The sequence below is a fragment of the Cetorhinus maximus genome, unplaced genomic scaffold, assembly GCF_964194155.1.
Source record: "Cetorhinus maximus unplaced genomic scaffold, sCetMax3.hap1.1 HAP1_SCAFFOLD_699, whole genome shotgun sequence".
Classification (NCBI taxonomy): Eukaryota; Metazoa; Chordata; class Chondrichthyes; order Lamniformes; family Cetorhinidae; genus Cetorhinus; species Cetorhinus maximus.
Genome location: NW_027596641.1, coordinates 53,994 through 74,042, shown reverse-complemented (window position 1 = coordinate 74,042; position 20,049 = coordinate 53,994). Strand labels below are relative to the sequence as shown.

Genomic DNA, 20,049 nt, shown 5'->3' with positions numbered 1-20,049 from the left:
CTTTATCCATACCCTGTCTCCTACCTTCCAGCCAATTTCCAACCCATGTAAAACAGTTACATCAATTCCGTACACTCTCATTTTTGCTTAAAAAATCTTGTGCAGGCACTTATCAAATATCTACCAGAATTCCATATACACAACATCCTTAGATATGTCCCTATCAACTAGTGACCTCAAAAAAATCAGTGAGACATGATGTACCCTTAATAAATACATTTGTGTCTGCCTTTGATCTGTTGCTTGCCATGTGTTCAGTCCCTCTGTCTACAATGATACATTCCAGTTAGTTCTCTGCAATTGATGTTAAACTGACAAGTCTGTATTGACCTGATTTCTCCTCCCCACCCACCCCAACCATCCTTTTTAAATAATGGAATAAGATTGCAATTTTCCAAACCCAAATGATGGAGATTGTTTTCAGGACAACTCAATGAATCTGCTCATTGGAACATTAATGCATTTCCAAGTTTCAGCTTACAGATGGAAGAGAAAAACTAGTTGTGGAGTTTCCACTGGGCCAGCCTCCCCTGGTTCCAAGCAGCCAAACCAAAGAGGCATTGGAATCCATGGAGCAACTTGTTGCCTGTGTCCACTGGACGATGGTGGACGGGGTCTATTCTGAGTAAAACCAGTAAGCAGGAAAAAAAAATTATAACTTCTCAAAGCCTGCTCAGAGATATCATGTTGATACATTGGCAATATATAAGACTTTGTTGTTTTCTTTTCACCAGTTCGGTGATTAAGGTAAAGAGAAGACAGATCTTTCATATATCCTGAAGACTCCAGTATCACTTGTATGGTTGCAACTATCATTCTGAGTTACTAAATGTGCAGCAAGAAGCAGTTGTTAATTAACTTTTCTGTTCACTCAGCAACATTGCTGTAGAACTGGAATTGAAAATTACAGGGTTGAGGAAACATGGGGCTGGATTTTGCCGTCGGCGAGCAGGGGGCGGGGCCCGCTCGCTAACGGCAAAATGACGCGGTATGATGTCAGGGGGGGAACCCCTGACGTCATCCCGCCCCATTTAAATTTTCAGGAAGGCGGGGGCACAGCGAGATCAGCTGTCTGCTCACCGACCTGTCAATGGCCAATTGAGGCCATTGACAGGATAATTAACACAATTAAAGGCCCTGCCGTCCAACCTTAAGGCTGGCGGGCAGACCAGGAGCCCCGGCGGGCTTCTGAAAAAATATGAAACCTCATCCACCGGCAGGATGAGGTTTCATGTAGGGTTTAAAAAAGTTTATTAAAGTTTGAGTGAAATTTATTAACATGTCCCATCTCGTGTGACATTGTCACATGAGGGGGACATGTTAAGGATTTTAATATTTTTCTATTTTTAAAGTTTATACAGCTGTCAGCGATCTCCCTGAGGCAGCACTTAGCCTCAGGGAGATGTATGCTCTTTCATGCGCATGCGTGAAAGAGCGCACCCTCGCATTTGGGGAATCTCTCCCCACCCCCCCACCCCCCCCCACCCCCCCACACTGCCTGCACAGGAAGTGCATAGCACTTCTCGGCGGATGTCACACTGGGCGGGCCAATTAAGGCCCGCCCACTTAAAATGGCGGCAGGGCCTGCTTCTCCGCAGGGATCGGCTCCCCGCCCGCCGGAGATTGGGTCGGGCCCACCCGCCCGACAGGCAGAAAATTCTGCCCATGGTTTTATATGTCATATAGTACTTTAAGGAGTTAGAAAGAAAGAGAGAGAGACAGAGAGAGGAAGTCACAATTCTCGTGTCTAATGGCCAACTCAACTAGAAGCACCTGGTCCACCAGTCCCAAGCAGTCCACAGCAAGGTCCAGCAAATTTCCAATGAAATCCTCCAACCAACACACACTCTTACTACTAGGAAATCTTTTAAAGACATTCAGTGCAAAATTTGGATCAGTAATGCCCATTGTTTGCTTGCTATGGGTCTTGTTTGGTGTCTAAAATGGTGTCAGCACTTTTAGCACGAGTTGCGCCAGATGCTATATTGGTGAAAGTGTTAGCGTGGACGCAGCGAAGGGCTGTTAGAGTAGGCATAGCAGGCAGATAATAACATCAATCAGCAGGCAAGGCTGATTGTCACCAGCGGTGCCATTTTGGAGCTAAACACTATAGCTAATGCCCTTTCTTAACAGCTCACAGTTGGAACACATTCAGTGGCAGGAAGGACCCCCTACTGCCAATGGATCAACTATTTACAGGTTAGTTGCTGGGTGATTTCTTCTGGCTGTTGCTATAATTCTACAACTGTTTAGTGCTTCCTATGGTCATCTGAATTTGTAGACTGGGAGTGTTGTGGCAGATATTCAAGAAATTTTTGATGACTTCAAAGCTTGCTTCCAGATATGGGTGCGCTTGTAAGCATCTCCTTTGGAATATAGCATCACTTGGAGCATAAACATATGGTAAACAGTGCAAGACAAACTTCTTGAAGTGGGGGGGAGAAAGGCTCTCGGCAGAAGGCCATACCTGCCCAGGTTGTTCAAGGAGCAATTCCCCGATCTGAATCTCAGTGAAGAACAATGTGTGAGATGGCTACACTTCACTAAGGACTTCCTCACTGAAATCTGCCACCTGCTGCAACCAAATCTGCAACAGGATCAAGACTGCCTTGTCAGCAGCTGTGAAAGTGACGGTGGGGATGAACTTTTGTGTGTCTGGAAATGTACAGAAAATGTCCTCCCAGATGGAACATATAGGGCTCAAGTGCGACTAATGGCTTGGGTTTTAAAGAGAGAATTGGATACCGGGATGTTAGAGTGGACTCCCCCATGGCTAGAAAACTAATACCGAAAATTTTCTTAGCTCTGTTGGCCACATATCCAGGGGAACGTAGATTGTTTGACATAAAAGCTGCATTTTTGTAGGGAGAAGAATTTCAGTGAGAAGTGTTCTGAAACTACCTAAAGAGGCAAGCGATGTAGAATGAAAGCTATGGAAATTAAACACATTTCCCAGTTAGATCTGTCTTGCTGAAAGTAGGCTGTACTCAACTGAAAGCATATCCAGCAATGTTCTACTGGTACCACAAAGAGAAACTTTCAAGCACCTTTATGATGGATATCGATGATTTTCTATTGGGAGGTTCTGTGGAATTTGAGAAATTTGTTATAAATAAGATAAAAGGGAAACTTAAGATTTGAAATCAGGCTTCGGGGGCTTTTAACATTAGGCTTAGACATTAAGCAGAATTGGGCGGGAGTAATCTTGAATCAACAATTGTATCTCTCAAGTGTTAATCATATCCAATGAATCAGACTAGGTCATCACAGAAAGATGATATTACATCTAAAGAAGAAACAGAGCAGTCAAGATGGTTACATTGGCTACGTACTCAGACAAGACCTGATGCCAGTTTTTATGTATTGCAGTTAAGCACAATGATGAAATTTGATACAATTTAGGCTGTTTTAAGAGCAAATAAAACATTAAAGAAATGAAATACAGAGAAATGCATACTCAAGGTTCCAGCCTTGGGTGACCTGAAGGACATTTAGTCCTTTTTAGTGACACTTCCCATGACAATCTTTCAGATGGGTATTTGAGAACAGGTAGGTTTGTAATATTCTTGGTGGGTGAAAATGGAAAATGTTAGCCCTTGCCTGGGATGCTAAGAAAATAAAAATAGTGATTAAAAGAATCTTAGCCACAGAAACATTAGCTGTCGTAGAAGCAAGAGAGAAATGGGTTACTTATCAAATATTTTAAGGGAAATCTTATACAAGGGGAATTCTGAGAATAGTTTTCCCATTGTAACAGTTACTTTATTTAAGCATACATGAGACTCGATATACCCAACGTTTGAACTTCACAGAGCCAGCACAGACAAGACTTGCCAAATGGCCTTTTTCTGTGCTGTAACCATTCTATGATTCTATGATAACTCAATGCCCATGAGAGTGGTGGAAGTGGAAACAATCAACGATTTCAAAAGGAAATTGAATGGGCACTTGAAGGAAACAAATTTACATGGCTACGGAGATCGAATAGGTGAATGAGACTGACTGGATTGTTCCACGGGGAGCTGGCTTGGACTCAGTGGGCTGAATGGCCTCCTTCTGTGCTGTAAATGACTGACTCCTTCCAAGTTACAGCTAGAAAGATTTGCAATATCACAGTTTGCTATCCACTAGCGTGTGACGGAGGTCACTGGCATTCTCTATTCATTGAGAGCTAACTATATTTCATTCAGGTGGAGTGAACACAGATCTTCTCCATGGTGCAGGGTAATATTGACTGTACAGACATTGCTTTATGGACACCACATGTCAATTCTGCTTCTTACCTCAACCAAAGGGATCCCACTCCTTATCATCCAGCTGGTGTGTGACCATAGGCTGAGAATCTTGCAGGTCAATGTACAATATCCTGGCAACAGTCACGATGCCTCATTCTGCAGCAGTTGAAACACTAAGCAAACCAAAAGATAGTTAATGAGTGTAGAAGTTGTCCCTGATTCTGGCATGCTACCCACGTATGTGTGCAGCATGTATGTACAGGGATGTCTTGTTGCAATTGGTGAGACCACACCTGGAATATTGTGTGCAGTTTTGGTCTCCTTACCTGAGGAAGGATGTACTTGCTATAGAGGGAGTGCAGCAAAGATTTACCTGACTGATTCCTGGGATGGCGGGACTGATATGTGAGGAGAGATTGAGTCGATTAGGATTATATTCGCTGGAGTTCAGAAGAATGCGGAGGGATCTCATAGAAACCTATAAAATTCTAACAGGACTAGACAGGGTAGATGCAGGAAGGATGTTCCCGATGGTGGGGGAGTCCAGAACCAGGGGTCACAGTCTGAGGATATGGGGTAGACCATTTAGGACTGAGATGAGGAGAAATTAATTCGCCCACAGAGTGGTGAGCCTGTGGAATTACCACAAAGTAGTTGAGACCAAAACATTGTAAGTTTTCAAGAAGGAGTTAGATATAGCTCTTGGGGCGAAAGGGATCAAAGGGTATGGGGAGAAAGCGGGAGCAGGCTATTGAGTTGGATGATCAGCCATGATAATAATGAATGGCGGAGCAGGCTCAAAGGTCCGAATGGCCTACTTCTGCTCCTAGTTTCTATACAATGAAAGCCATGCTTCAACACTAAATGTGATAGAACAAACCATTTGCATGCTAAAACAATGCTTCCACTAGCTGAACTCTAAGGTCAGAATCTTCAGGTTGGCGAGTGGGGGCAGGGTCTGCTTGCCGACACGTAAAATGACGCCCGGTGATGTCGGGCATGCGTCCCGACGTCACCGCGCGTCATTCAGATCTTGAGTTCAGCGGGCGTGCACCAGAGTCAGCTACGCGCCCGCCGAACAGTCAAAGACCTATTAAGGCCATTTAAACAGCAATTAAAATAATTAACTGAGCTGCCCGTCCAACCTTAAAGTTGGCGGGCAGGCAAAGAGCCCAGGCGGCCTTCACATTTATCATGAAACCTCATTCACGGGCGGGATGAGGTTTCATGAAGGTTTTTAAACTTTAATAAAAATTTTCAAAAAAATTCGTAGACATGTCCCAGTTCATGTGACTCTATCACATGAGGGGACATGTCATAAATTTTTTCTTTCCTTTATTTAAATTTTTCAATATCAAACTGATCTCCCTGAGGCAGCTCTGTGCCTCAGGGAGATTTCTACGTTATTTCGCGCACATGCGAAAGAGCGCAGGCCCAACTCAGCCTACTCCCCCCCCGCCCGCAAAGGGAGTGCTCAGCGCTTCCAAGTGCACATCACGCTTGGCCGGCCTTGATTGGCCCGCCTACGTAAAATGGCGGCACGCAGCCAATCGCAAGCGGCGATGGGCCGCGCACCCATGCCTGCTCCCGCCCAACCCCCCTGACGGGGAGAAAATTCGCCCCTAAGATTGAATATCAAGATTCATCAGGGAACTGCCCTTGCCACCAGTTATATGGGGAGCAGCTAAGGAGGAGGAGAAGAGGCAACCTAGTCAGCCGCTTTCGGGCCAGGCAGTCCACAAAAAACTCAAGTGCGATACCAGTAACCAAAATCCCAATTCCCCATTCACCAACATTCTCATACCTTATCTTCCCCTTTGTCACTGACCACAGGGTCTGCTTGGCCACAAGGTAAAATAAAAACATCACAAATCTCGCCATTTACAAAAGTCAGCCATCGCTGTGCATTCTCTTAGTGCCCATATTCCCTTGGCCTTTGCCTGTCTTTGTACTCCTAGGCAATGCTACCTCAGTGGCTACGGCATGGCTAGTGAAAGGCTGCTGACTTTCAATGGGGGATACTGCAGATGGCTTTGGAGGAGGACATCGAGCAGCTTTGAGCCAAGCAGGCCACACTGGACTGCATCATCTCAGCACATGGAACATCAGTCTAGACTGGTGGGCTGGCTGGTAGGAAATAGCAAGGGTATTAGTAGAGTGGCAGTGATGTTTTCCAGTGAGCGAGGAGAGCAAGTTCCTGCTCTACGGAGCTGTCACTTACCCCAGGGTGGCACCTCAGAATCCTAGCAATCTGCAGGGGGAAAGATTGCTGGACTGTTCTGATACCCTGCAAATCTCTTTAAACAATGTTATACACAGCCCTGATTACAGCAGTCCAAGCTTGCGTGACAACAAGCTGACTTTGTATAATTTAAGGCCAAGCTTCTACTGCATCATTCAGACTGCTGATGGAAGTTGCTTCTGCTGCAATGGAAGCTGAGATATCTGCCATCAGGCACAGAGTCATGGTTGGATCCACAAGTGTACTAATGGACTTGGCCACCACTTCCATGCTTGTAACAATGGGCTGCAAGGTCTGCACAAAGCCCCGTACCAAGTTGCTGCTGGACTCCTCCATCCTCCATGCTTCTTTACGTTGACTGCAGACTTTCTTTAAGCTTTCCAATGCACCAAGCATTCTGTTGTGCCAGCTTGGTGTTCTTCTGCAAGCTGGCCCAAAGTGCTCATCTTAGTCAATTGCAGCAGAACTGGCACCTGCACTGTGTGCCCTGTCCAGGTTTCACGCCACTCATGCCTAGTATCTCACCTAATGCTAGCCTCTAAATTGCTTGCAGTTTCAGTATCTGAGCTGGTGACAAGAGTGTGAAAACATGTTATGTTGTTGCGTCTTCATCATTTCTCACTCTCTCTGTTCCTCCGCTGCCTGCCTGAGTTGCAATTCCTGATTATCTGAAAGGAGAAAGGCACAAGGGTAACGTTGTGGATCAAGGAGTGGAGAGGAGGAAAGAAGACCATGCTTATACTATCTGCAGCTTGTAAACCTGAAGAGCATGTGGGATGAGGGGGAGTTGGGATGCGGAAGAGACATTAAGTATGGAGACACCATTAATGGTTTCAGCCCCACCTTTAGCCACGGACATTCCAATAATGGCCGGCATTGTCTCCCCTACCGGAGTCAGGCACACTTGCCCCTCACACCACTGCCCCTCACCCCACCTCCCTCTCCAAATCTCAGCATCTGGGGGAGATGCAATCTGTTTGGCTGACATAGCTATCATGATTGAATAACAGACAATAGGTGCAACCTGAGAGTGAGGCTTGCAGCAGTGCTAAGTGCGAGAGAGGGAGGTGTAGCATATTATTGGTAGATGAACGATAGCGCTGTAGGGAATTAAACAGTATCTGAGGTTATTGGTGCAGTTGGATATGATATAGCACTTGAACATGTATTTGTTGACCTTGATTACTCCAAAGAGATCATTGAGCTTCTTGCAGCACTCGGGGATTGACTCCTGGCATTAGCCTCCATGGCTATCTGCTCCCATTGCCTGCTGAGCGTGTGTCTGGTGGGTCTGGCCCCCTGCGGATACAGGACATCTCTCCTCCTTTGCACCTCCTCCACCAAGGCCTTCAGTTTAGCATTGGAAAAGCCTGGGGACCATTTTTTCCCATGTTGTACCATTCTTGTCTTTCAAAGATTCAGCTCAGATGTGCTTCCCGCATATCTCCCAATACCTACTCCAGCAACAATGCAGCTCCTCTTTAAGAGATACAAGTTAACTTTAAACAGGGCATGTAAGTGGTGCTAGCTTCCCACGATATTGGCCACTGCTCAGCCATCCAGCTGATCAACAGCATGGTTAGTTACTTCCAGCATTCAGCTTATGTTATATAAAGAAACAGGCAGGGCATAGTTCACATGCCACCTACATTCATGTCAATGGGCACAAATTAATCCTGCATTGTAATCCCTGCCTCCGGTTTCAGGAGCTATCAAATTTAGCCCCCACTCGTCACACAATTGACCAGTAGAAAGGGAAAGTACTGAGACTAATATATGGACATCATGCAATTTGTAATTTTTTGTACACTTGATTTGTATATTATTTTGAGAATGTAATTGTGTAGAATAATACAGTAGCAGTAAAGTGATGGGTATTGATTGCTGTAGAAAAAGGCAGCAGTGCTGAAGGAGTTTTAGGCAAATTCTTTGTTTTGTAGCTAGGAAGCTTTTTTAAAAATAGAGGTAACTCAGGCACCTAGCTAACTAACTTGTATTAATGTCTAGCACAAGTCTTCTTGAATGCATTAGTGTTACAAAGTTGCATCTTTATTTCACTGCCAACACCTAGAGTCTACGTCAGATCAAAGTTAAGCACATGACAATAACTGTGGTGAAGGGAGGAGATGGTTGTTCTATAATTCATCCAGGCATCTGAACACTGTTTTGATATGCTTATTAACGATTTTGGTGGGCTTCAATGTAGTAACACCCCACTTCTCTCCAAGATATTATGGGTCTCCCTAGAGCCATTGTTTCACTACTACTTCCCACTTCAAATAAGCTGGACAAAGAAAATCAGGACAAGGTAAATGTCTCAAAGGAGGGACAAAGATCTAGCAATTGACCTGGATGACTATATTCTCATTGCTGCAGACCAGCTGAACATGAGAGAGTAGGATAACTTACCTGTTCATGTAGGTCATACCAATACAGGCAGGAGCCTGATGCAATTTGTGTAGCTAATCAATTGCCCTATAAACTCATGGAAAGCCAGCTGTACTGTACAGCTCTTTCACTGCTGCTAAATGGTAAATATTTGCAAAGTATTAGCCTCATTACAAAACATCAGTCACTATTCTTACTGCATCTGTGAACAATAAATAGGCAGATGTCCCCAATGCCAGCCTGGAATGAGCCAGAGCATAAAAATTGAGGATGGTGCTGATCCTCACAGCTACTGGTATTAATGTTCAGTATATAGTTCTTGTCTCAGGGCCTGTGTGTCGGGGATGTCACCATTTGGTCACTGTCTCTCTGCTAAGCCATGGGCTCCTGAGACATGCGGTCACAGATAACGTGCCTTCAGTTTCACCTCACATTTCTGCTAACTCATTCCTTAAACTACTTATGCTGCTGAGCCAAACCGAATGGTTGGAATATCTGAATGCAATCCTTTTTTTAGCTGTGTTTAGATAACAGTATTGCTTGGAAACTCAGAAAAGTAGCTCATACACAAGAGCTATACAATAGTAGGAGCATGAAGCACATGTTATGGAAGCTGATAAATATGGTTCCTCTTTCTCCCCAGGCAAATGACAATTATGCTAGCATTAAGTGTCCTCACTAATGCCCACATTGTACTCTTTTAGCACACAGAAGCCTGCTCTCATGGCCAGGAATATAAAATGATTAAGATTGCAGCACAGATTCCCAATTTAATTGTCATATTTCCCCACTTAATTTAAAGGTTTAATTTCTAGGCTATTAAATTAAATTATCCCTCATGCGTATTATTGTTTGTGGCTCTTTCACCAATTTGATGAAGTCTAGCAAAATTAAATTCATATCAAAATCACCTTCGGTCAGTATTTAAAATGTAAGATAATTGGCTAATTTCTTCATCCTTTCAGGTCCAACAGATCTCAGCATGAAGGCACTGGCCTCAAACTCAACTTCATCCAACACAAACAACAGGAGTGTACCAGCAGCACAGCTCAGTCCAACAGAAATTAATGCGGTTCGGCAGCTCATCGCTGGCTACAGAGAGTCAGCGGCCTTCCTCCTCCGCTCCGCAGATGAACTGGAAAACCTCATTTTACAGCAAAATTGACTCTTGTCAGCACAGTCCTAATGATAAAACCCCACGTCCTGTAGTTACCCAATTCAAAACTGGAAATTGGGAGGAGATTCCTCGTTACAAGATGGCCATTAACCCATTGCTGCTATGGAAGTGATAATGCCACCAACCTTTAACCTCAGACCTTCATCAGGACCGAGTGTGTGAGTGTGTATGTCTTCAACCCAAGGACCTCATTCACCAGAGTATCTTCGTTTTCTTAGCTGGCAGCATAAACTGAAAGATTTGACATGTGCAAGGACTCTGCTCCTTTCATGGGCAGCTGCAAGTTCCTGGCCAGTTGCCATACAAAACCCACATAGCATTCAATTCCCAGGTGCAATACCTAGTAACGCTGCTAATAGAAATAACATAGTCTGGGCCTTCTGGAAGAACAATAGAGCAGAGGAGTTAATCTCTTTTGGTTTGCATTCATTCTGGTCATCAGTTTGAAGTATTATGAGGATAGTAGCATCAATTGTACATGCATTATTAAACTAATTTAGAAGATCTTAGTGCTAACTTTTTTGCTCCTTTTCAGATCTAATAATTTATCTACTAACGAGTATCCGCAGTGAAGTCTACAATACATTTATGGAGGTAACCATTGGGGATCCACACCCAATAAAACATCCTGGTATTAAAGCTGATTATGTATTGAATAACATAGGGTTAAAGATGGATAGGTAGATGGATTTTAGGGTGAAATTTGTGAACAAGAGATATAACCATGAGTGTGCATATGAGTCCAAGGGTGGTGAAATATCACACGTTTAACTACAATTAGTGGAGTGCACTTTTTAAGATATGCAGCCCTTTTTGTGCTTGCCTGTACATATGGATTGGTATATCAGGTGAACGACAATACAGCCTGGTGCTAGTTTATTAATATCGGAGATATAAGCTCTGAAGAATTCTAATGCATGTTCTGATGTCCGAATATGCCCGATAGAGAATATAGAATTTGTAGCCTGTAATTATGTTATTTTATACAATGTCAGCAGGGTAGGTATTCCTTAGAAACATTCCATAAGTCTACAAAATTCCACTTTTGTCATAAATAGTTTCATAGCTGCCTCTGTTATTAGCATAAACACTGGCTGTAGCATAAATGCAGAGTCAGGATCCAGCTTGACTCCAAAGAGAACCGGAGTGCAACTGCCTAGAGAGATAACCCCACCCTACCTGTTTGTGACAATAGAGTCGAAATCCATTCAGTAACAAAGCAAGTATTAAAAAAGTGCCCTGGCATGCCTTAGACTTATTGGACACCTTTTAAAGTCATCATATTGTGTAGGTGCTGACACACTCTCTAACATTTAAATTTAACTGCTGAGAGAGGAGTTCTGTGCACACAATTGTAAGTATACATTTACAGGGCTCTCTCCTGGGCAAGAGAAAAAGTTTCAGCAAGTCATTGTAAACTGATGATGTAAATGCGGCTCGAGGGTACATTTTGCAGCTAGTTAAGCACTTATTCATTATTGTAGGTAAACCTCAAAACCCAGTTGCAATCCATCATCTCATGAAGTAACTTTGGATATTTTTCACTTCATTCACAGTTAAATGCTTGATCTCAAATCCTGCAAGATTAAGTTAGTGTATCTTCAGCAAATCAAAGTGCATCATGAAAACTTTCAGAACTCAGGTAGCAATTTATACCAACGTAAATTTTTTACTATTTTTTTAAAAAGTGAATACTGTGAAACAGGAGATGTTTTGTCATTTTATACTTTTCTCTATTTCTGCTTTTTAATAGTTACCATTAGCAACTTAAAATAATTATTGTAGATCTTTATATTGTTAGAAATAAGCACTGTGTTTGGAAAGTTACAAATTAAATTTAGTTCTCAAAAGGTTAAAAAATTGCTTCGCTGGCACCAAGCTGTATAAAATATTTGAATAAGATGGCTCCAGGAAGACGTTAACCTATATTTAAGTTTGTTTCACTGTTCGAGTTTCTTTCAGGTTAAAGAAACCCATGGATTACCAGAGTCTTGTTCTTTACATTCATGGGTAAACTTATAAACTTTGCAGAAATGTGTACCTGAGAAAAAGTATCTTACTGATGCTAACAGTTAACTTTTTATAGAAGAGAATAGGGCCGCCCACACAAAATACAGCCTAGCAAGATGTGAAAGTTGGTAGATCTGCATCCAAATGCCACTTGTATGAATAGGTTGTTTGCTTTCCAAAGAACTCTCAACACCTGCTGACTGGAAAATCCACAATTTTGCTTGGAGGACCCAGTAAAGGATACATCTTTAAATAAAAAGGGTCACATTCCTAAAACTTTAATCCATACCTAAATGAGTAGATATGTCCTAGCTTGCTGTCTGCACTTAAAATTTACCCTACCTTTGGAGCAAAACCTCAGTTGCACTTTGTCAAAAGATTGCTTAAGACTGCTGTTACCCAGATATGACTAAATATGCTGGTTACTAACCTTTAGCCACTCCTATAAAAGACTACGAGATACCTCTACCTCAGTTTTCCCTTCACTATTAGTACATGTTAAATATCAGCTGTAGAGTAAAAGTCAAATCACACAAAGATCTACATCACCGTGAATTGAAACTAATGTCAATCCTCATACAATGACTGATCCAGAAAACAGTTAGCTTGAGATGTTGCTTGCTTACTCTTCCCCTGCCTGTCAATAAGTTATTTCTTTCACTTCACTTCTCAAATCACATCTGAAGAGTACGAATAAACTATACATTGGAATTTAGCTACTTGATTAAGAGAGCATTGAAAGTTTGCAGTGTTGCTTTTAATAATGGGTATTTCCCATTGAACAAACCTTAATAACAATTAAATTTTATTGTACAGGGGAAACCTTTTCAAATCTATGCTAATTTTGAAATGTAATGCTTATTCACTCAATAACAAACTTAGTGAGGAAATAAATGATCATAACACTGATAAGTAATGCACACTAGATTTTTGATATTAATAGTTTAGGTGCTACTGCACACTCCCATTACTGTGAGATAAATTATAGTTACATGTCTTTTTGAGCTCCAACCATCCAACATCTTGTGAATGAAGACCAAAACAATACAGCAATCTTGCCTAGATAGTAAACAAGTGTAAACCTTAAACAGAAACATTCCTCACCCAAGTCATCATCCGTTTTGGATCAAAAAGAGTGATCCACGTAATTTTTAAAATGGTGAAAAATTAGGAACAGTAGAGGTTCTAAGAGCTCATGTACATAAATCACTAAAGTGTAGTGGTCAGGTAAAAAATAATCAAAGGCTAATGTAATGTTAGCCTCTATATCTCGAGGGCTAGACTATAAAGAGGAGGAAGTTTCTCTACATCTGCACAAGGCCCTGGTTCTACCACATCTGAAATCCTCTGTACAGTTCTGGGCACCGCACCTTAAAAAGATATATAGGCTTTGAAAGGAGGAAATTACAAGGGCTTGCAAGGGTTAAATTATGAGAAGTTACATAAACTTGTATTAGGCTTGTATTCACTGGAATAGATAAGGCGTAGATTTTGAAAGTAATTGATAGGATAGATAGACAGAAACATTTCCTCTGGTGGAGAATTCTCAGACATGGGACGTGGCCTTAAAATCAGAACCAGGCCATTCAGGAGAGAAGTTATTTTAACATTTCTTCACACAAAGCACGGTATAAGTGTGGACTCTCGCTCACAAAAAGCAGTGGATGCCGGCTCAATTAATAAACTTGAATCTGAAATTGATAGATTTTTTTTCTTGCTAAAGGTATTAAGGCAATTTAAAAGGAAAATTAGGACACATCAGCAATGACCCCATTGAATGGAAGAACAGGCTCGAGGGATTGAATGGCTTACTCCTGTTCGTATGTTGCTATCGTAATGCCATACTGAGAACCATTTATTTGTTCAGTCAAAATTTCTACACAACTATATAATCTGTTGGACCATTTAGCATTCACTATCAGGTAGATTTTCAAGTTTGTTTCAATGTTATTAAATTAAAAAACCTTTATTAAAATAAGCACTCCTTCATCGATACTGAAAATGCTACTATCCTCATAACAGCTAAATTGTACAGACCAATGGCACAAATGGATTTTGAACCAGTGGTCATTTCCACCACTGTGATACTATGTTGAAATGCGATGGAAGCTTACTATAACCTCATTCGTATACTTTCGGGACCTCTTTCAGGCTGCAGAGCAGGTATCTGTTCTCTGCCCTCTGTTTTATGCTAATTGTCCATGTGAGTGATTTGTATATGACACAAAGTTACTTTTCTTCGTAGTGGGGGGGTGGGGGTGGGTATATTTTTCTGTACAGGATGTCGCTAAATTTTGTTGTGGGTTGTTGTCCTTAGCAGTTCCAGAAAAAAAAATAGGCAAAAGACAATCTTAGCCCCCTTTGATGCTGTGATTTACTTTTTCTTAAGTGCAGCTATTGAGTAAAACTGGGGGACCACTAAGTATTTTTCAGCCATAACTTAAAGTCACTGAAATGTTGTTGCACAATGATAATGAGTAGTTCTGAGGACTGTGTGTAATTATACAGTCATCATTCAAAGATCTTAACCCTTTGAGTGCTTTTTTTTAAAAATAAATTCTTGTTGTTAGGCTGTTTACCTTGTTGATCTACTGAACTATTGCACCCTTATGCAGAAAATGCTGACCACACGGAAAACATTTTCTGAATGGAAACCATTCCAGTGGCACTGAACAATGCTAGCTGTCCTGCTGCAGAAATAATTTCCTGTAGGATTCAGAGGGTTAATAACCATTAATTGGCTAGAATTTGATTATTAAACAGTTACAATCAGCAAATTAACTGGACATTGTTAACAAACAACAAAATAGCGGTGCTTTCGATTTATTTTGACTGGGAAGAGGAGAATCCGGTTCCTTAACTGTTTGTACCTAATACCAATGTGAACTTTGTATTTCCTTCTGATTTTTGACTCAGTGAAAGTGTGGCTGTTTACATGTACAGATTTTGCGATTTTCTTGTGTTCTCCAATACCCTGTATTAATGCTGTAGAGAAAAAAAACGAAATAACCCAAATTCTTTTAATATTTATTGCATATACACAGTGAATACGTTTTCCAATACATGTGGCTAATATTTTGATTCTTCGTGTTGATATATGTAAAGCAACTGAGTTATTTGTATTTTCTGTTTGCTAAATGAATAGCATGGGCAGTTCTACTTACATATCACTTTAATTATGAACCAATGATCTTGCTGGAGCTGTCAATATGGTGTCAAACTAGCAAAATGCATTGGTTTCATTATACTCTATGGAATATTCTTTGAATTATATACATATATGAGATGGAGTACTAATAAAACCAATATGCTGTGTATCAGAGAGGATACTTAGATGCCAATATTCTTTATTATTGTGGGACTGAGCCTTGCGTTCACTAACATTAACAATTGAAGCAAAGAAATGGGATGCCTCTCCTCTTATTGCCAAGTTATAAATTGTAATATGTGACCAATGACCTAAAGTTGTGCAACTGCTGGATGATGGAAACTTAACATCATTCCTGGTCAAGGTTTATATGCACTAATTCTGTAATCCCTCCACTCACCCTCTTTGGGTTTCTTTCAAACTGTGACTCCCGCCATTAAGAGATCCTGCTTGGTTTGGAAAACTCACTGACGTCTCTTCTGTTTTAACCATTAAGAGGTGCTGCTACTGCACTGCAGGATAGATGTCCTCATCTTCGAGTGGGCTATGGACATCACATCACATTCGTACAATCATGGACCCAAAAATTGTCAGATAGGGAGTTGTACACAACAATGTTTTTCAGGCTGCACGTGACAAAGCACTATTAATGCAAAAAGTCCAACAGCAACACCAACTTATATTTGTATAGCACCTTTAATGTAATAAAATGCCCCAAGCACTTCACAAAAGCTTGGTCAAAGAGGTAGGTTTTTAAGGAATGACTTAAAGGAGGAAAGTGAGACGGAGAGGCAGAGAGGTGCAGGGAGGGTATTCCAGAGTTTAGGACTAGGCAACAGAAGGACACCACTGCTTGAGTAATTAAAATCAAGGATGCTTGAGAGAGCAGAATTAGAGGAGAGCAAATATCTTAAAGGTTGTGGGGCTAGAGGAGGTTACATAGATAAGAATGGGCGAGGCCATGGACGGATTTGAAGACAAGTATTTTGCTTGACTTAGAGCCAATGTAAGTCAGTGAGCAAAGGAGTAACAGGGAATGGGACTTGATGCAAATTATGATACCAGAGTGGCAGAGTTTTGGATGACCTCAAGTAGAATATGACAGGAGGAGAGCAATGGGATAGTTAAGTCCAGGAGGTAATGAAGGCACAAATGAGTTTCAGCAGCAGACACTAACATCTGGGGGCTTGTGCCAAAACTGGGAGAGCTTCCCCACAGACTAGTCAAGCAACAGCCTGATTTAGTCATACTCACTGAATCATAACTTACTGACAATATCCCAGACCCACCAGAGGTGGCAGCACAGTGGTATACTATCAGGAGGGATTTGCCCCAGGCCACATTAACTCATGTGGCATCAAGTCAAACATAGGTGAGGAAATCTCCTGCTGATTTTCATCTACCACACCCCTCAGCTGATGAATCACTACTCTTCGATGTTGAACACCAATTGGGAGAAGCATGGAGGTTGGCAAGGGAACAGAACGTACTCTGGGTGAGGGACTTCAATGCCCATCATAGATGGCTCAGTAGCACCATTAATGACTGAACTGGTTGAATTCTAAAGAACATAGCTACTAGACTGGGTCTGCAGCAGGTGGTGAGGGAGCCAACAAGAGGGAAAAACCTACTTGACCTTGTCCTCACCAATCTACCTGTCCATACCTGACAGTATTGGCAGGAGTGACCACTGCACAGCCCTTGTGGAGGCAAGGTCCTGTCTTCACATTGAGGATATCCTCCATCGTGTTGTATGGCACTATCACCATGCTAAACAGGATAGATTTCGAACATATCTAGAAACTCAAAAGTAGGCATCCATGAGGTGCTGTGAGCCATCAGCAGCAGCAGAATTTTACTCAACCAGAGTCTGTAAGCTCATGACCCAACATATCCCTCACTCTACAATTACCATCAAACCAGGGAATCAACCTTGGTTCAATGAAGAGTGCAGGAGAGTATGCCAGGAGCAACACCAGGCATACCTAAAAATGAAGCTACAACACAGGACTACTTCCATGCCAAACAGTGGAAGCAGCATGCAATAGACAGAGCTAAACGATCTCACAACCAACCGATCCAATCTAAGCTCTGCAGTCCTGCCACATCCAGTCATGAATGGTGGTGGACAATTAAACAACTAAAAGGAGGCAGCTCCACAAATATCCCCATCCTCAATGATGGGAGAGCCCAGCACATCAATGCAAAATGGAATCTGAAGCATTTGCAACCATCTTCAGCCAGAAGTGCCAAGTAGATGATTCATCTTGCATTCCTCCTGGGGTTTATTTTAATTCATTCATGGGATGTGGGCATCACTGGCTGGGCCAGCATTTATCGCCCATCCCTAATTGTCCTTGAGAACTGAGTGCCTTGATAGGCCATTTCGGAGGGCATTTAATTGTTGTGGCTCTGAGGTCACATGTAGGCCCGACCAGGTAAAGACAATAGCTTTCCTTATCTAAATGACATTAGTGAACCAGATGGGTTTTCACAACAATTGACAACAGTTTCATGGTCATCGTTAGACTTTTAATTCCAGAATTTTTATTGAATTCAAATTTCACCATCTGCCATGGTGGGATTCAAACCTGAGACCCCTGGGTCTCTGTGGAGTACTAGTCCAATGACAATACCACCACGCCACTGCCTCCCAGCATCACAGATGCCAGTCTTCAGCCAATTCAATTCACACCATGTGATATCAAGAAACAGCTGAAGGCACTTGATACTGCAAAGGCATTGGGTCCTGACAACATTCCAGCAATAGTACTGAAGACTTGTGCTCCAGAACTTGCCATAGCCCTAGTCAAGCTGTTCCAGTACAACACTGGCATCTAACTGGCAATGTGGAAAGTTGTCCAGGTACGCCCCGTACATAAAAAATAGCGGCCAGTTGCCACCCCATCAGTCTACTCTCGATCATCAGCAAAGTGATGGGGCTATCAACCAGCATTTGCACAGCAATAGCCTGTTCACTGTTGCCAAGTTTGGTTTCTGCAAGGGCCACTCAGCTCATGATCTTATTACAGCCTTGGTCCAAACATGGACAGAAGAGCTGAACTTCAGAGGTGAGGTGAGAGTGACTGCCCTTTTAACCAAGTATGGCATCAAGGAGCCCTAGCAAAACTGGAATCAATGGGAATCAGGGGGAAAACTCTCTGCTGGCTGGAGTCATGCCTAGCATAAAGGAAGACAGTTGTGGTTGCTGGAGGTCAATCAACTCATTCCCAGGACATCACTACAGGTGTTCCTCAGGGTAGTGTCCTAGGCCCAACCATCTTCATTTGCTTCATCAATGCCCTTCCCTCCATCATAAGGTCAGAAGTGGGGGTGTTCGCTTATGATTGCATAGTGTTCAGCACCATTCGCAACTCCTCAGATATTGAAGCAGTCAGTGTCCATATGCAGCAAGACTGAAACAACATTCAGGCTTGGGCTGATAAGTGGCAAGCAATATTCATGCCACACAAGTGCCAGGCAGTGACCATCTCCAACAATAGAGAATCTAACCATCACCACTAGACATTCAATGGCACCACCATTGCTGAATCCCCAACTATCAACATCCTGGGGATTACCATTGACCAGAAACTAAACTAAACAAATACTGTGGCTACAAGAGGTCAGAGGTTCGGAATTCTGCAGTAACTCACTGACTCCCCAAAGCCTGTTTACGATCTGCAAGGCACAAATCAGGAACGTGATGGAATACTCTGCACTTGCCTGGATGAGTGCAGCTCCAACAACACTCAGGAAGCTCGACAACATGTAGGATTAAGTGGCCTGCTTGACTGGTGCCCCATCCACCACCTCAAACATTCAGTCCCTCCACCATTGACGCACAGTGGCAGCAGCGTTCACAATCTACAAGATGCACAGCAGCAACTCATCAACAGTCCTTCAACAGCACCTTCCAAACATGCAAACTCTACCACCTCAAAGGACAAGGGCAAGCTGCATGAGTACATCATCATCTGCAAGGACCCCTCCAAGCCACTCACCATCCTGACTTGGAACTATATCACCATTCCTTCATTGTCATTGGGTCAAAATCATGGAACTCCCTAACAACACTGTGCGTATACCTATACCACATGGACTGCAGTGGTTCAAGAAAGCAGTTCACCATCACCTTCTCAAGTGCATTTAGGGAGGGGCAATAAAAGCAGGCCTAAAAAGATGAGCTAAGACAGGATTGAAATCGGGCAATGTTAGAGAGGTGGAAATAGGGTTGACTGTGCAGCATCAGCAGGGAAGAGAAAGGACTAAATTTCCTTGGGCAGAATTTCAAATAAACCAGAAAGGAGGGGTCTAGAAACATTTGGTTGGGGGGTGGTCATGGTGTGGGATATGATGAGCAGAGGTTCCATTCACCCCATTGATGACCTTACATGAAAAGGACATAGTATCAGCAAAATGGTCATCTGCTGGAATTGCCCTGGCTTTCCCCTACTTTGGTCCTAGAAACCTGAACACCAATAGGTTACCAGCCTCCAGATTAAAATGACATAAGTGGGAACATAGAGTTCCAAATCTGGGTTGCAGCCTAGAAAACCCCTCAAACTTGATAGCATTCATATTCTGAATGGTCCCTCTTGATGATGGTAGCAGATCATCATAGATCAGGGCTGTTTGAAACATTGGCTCATCCAGTATCCAATACTGCATATTTCATCTCACTTTCACTTCTCCCTGCCACCCTCCTTCTTCCTCCCCCTCCACCCCACCTTCATCCTGATACAGATGTGGGAACCCACTGAATTATATTAAATACAGAATCCCACCCTAATTCCCAGATAGGACGACAGGGTCTGGAACACACGTCATAGTGGTTCATGATTCCCGA

General features: G+C 42.6%; 1 protein-coding gene across 1 annotated transcript in view; it reads left to right on the top strand.

The window, feature by feature from the left end:
- Nucleotides 1–10,540, top strand: part of LOC144674562 (nucleolar protein 4-like) — a 116,552-nt gene extending 106,012 nt beyond the window's left edge. Inside the window, exon 8 of the mRNA XM_078535851.1 lies at nucleotides 9,831–10,540. Coding sequence (XP_078391977.1) covers nucleotides 9,831–10,030 — 200 coding nt within the window. The 3' untranslated portion in view covers nucleotides 10,031–10,540. The remainder of the gene's footprint in view (nucleotides 1–9,830) is intronic.
- Nucleotides 10,541–20,049: the final 9,509 nt, after the last annotated feature.